Here is a 1,267-nt window from a genome sequence, read left to right on the forward strand (position 1 = left end):
TGAGTGGGAGGGGGTTTTTTTGGGGTGGGAAGGATAAAAGGTGCGGGGAGGCAGTGGCGGAGTGCCCCAAGGGGTGCGGGACCCCCGGTCACGGTGGGATGGACACAGTGGCATTGGCGTCCCCCCAGCCCCGCCAGCAGCCTCTCGTCCCTTTTGGGAAAAAAAATATGAAAAAAGTGAAGGGTGGGTTTTCTTTGGGAAAAAGGATGAACCCACCCAGGGGGAGAGGCTGGACCGGCCCCCCAGGGTTAACCCTTCCACCAGCGTGGGCAGGAGGGTGCTGGGCTGGCTGGTGGGTGCTAAAATCTGGGGGGGCAAACACCTGAGCAGGGGCTCAACTCCTCTGGGGTCCCGTGGGACTGGGATGCCATGGGGCTCCTTGATCCCCAAGCTGGGTGAAGCCTGGGTTACAGGGATTTTTCTTTTTGTTGTTTTTCTTGCCTATCTATCTATTTATTTTGTATTTTTTTCCCCTCTGCGGGGCACGGCCGAGCTGAAGCTTTGAGCAGGTTTAGCGAGTTTGTGCCCGGGTTGCTCTGGCAGCAGGAACCCGCCCGGGTGACAGTCGAGGAATGGTGATGCAAGAGCCACCACAACCCCGGCTGTCCCCCGTGGAGGGGGAACATGAGGACCCCTCTGTGCTGGGGGGGGGTTGTGTAGCCACCGCCTGCCTCAGTTTCCCCATGGGTGGCCCTGGGGACCAGCAGGGTTCGCTGGCAGTGATGGGGCCAAAGCCCATTTCACCCCAGTTTGGCTTTACTGGGCCACCACGTCGCGAGTAGGGATGGGGTTGGGGAGGACGAGCCCCATCCCACGCCCCCTGCCCGGTTGGATTGGGGCGCAGTGAGCGGCGCGTCACCTCTGGGACGGCATCTGGCAGCACTTAATTGGCTGCGGAATTGCTGTTTCTTAATTAGTAGCACTGGGGGAACGTCCCTGGGGGGGTGTTCAGGGATTGCCATGGGGTTTCTGCCCTTTCCCTGAATTTCCCAGCAGTGGCTCGGCCCAGGCCAGAGCCCCAGGGCTGGGCAGGGGTCTGGGGGGTTCATGGATAATGGATTTTCTAGGGAGAAAGGAGGGGTTCCCCTCTGCAGGGGAGGGGATGCTCCAGCAGGAAAACCTGAAGCCCTGGTCCAGCAGGCTGGATGGGGGAGATTTCCCAGTGATGCCCGGGAAAATAAAATAAAATAAAAAAAATAAAATAAATAAAACTTTAAAAATAATAAAATAAAATAAAATCCCCTTTCTCACTGGCTGGGGCAGCGGG

At 57.9% G+C, this 1,267-nt stretch overlaps 1 protein-coding gene across 1 annotated transcript in view; it reads right to left on the reverse strand.

Annotated features, from left to right (window-relative positions):
* Nucleotides 1-1,267, reverse strand: part of LIF (LIF interleukin 6 family cytokine) — a 13,146-nt gene that overhangs the window by 3,263 nt on the left and 8,616 nt on the right. Inside the window, exon 3 of the mRNA XM_035898382.1 lies at nucleotides 217-306. Coding sequence (XP_035754275.1) covers nucleotides 217-306 — 90 coding nt within the window. The remainder of the gene's footprint in view (nucleotides 1-216; nucleotides 307-1,267) is intronic.

This window comes from Egretta garzetta, unplaced genomic scaffold (genome assembly GCF_000687185.1).
Source record: "Egretta garzetta isolate BGI_Z169 unplaced genomic scaffold, ASM68718v1 scaffold7, whole genome shotgun sequence".
Classification (NCBI taxonomy): domain Eukaryota; kingdom Metazoa; phylum Chordata; class Aves; order Pelecaniformes; family Ardeidae; genus Egretta; species Egretta garzetta.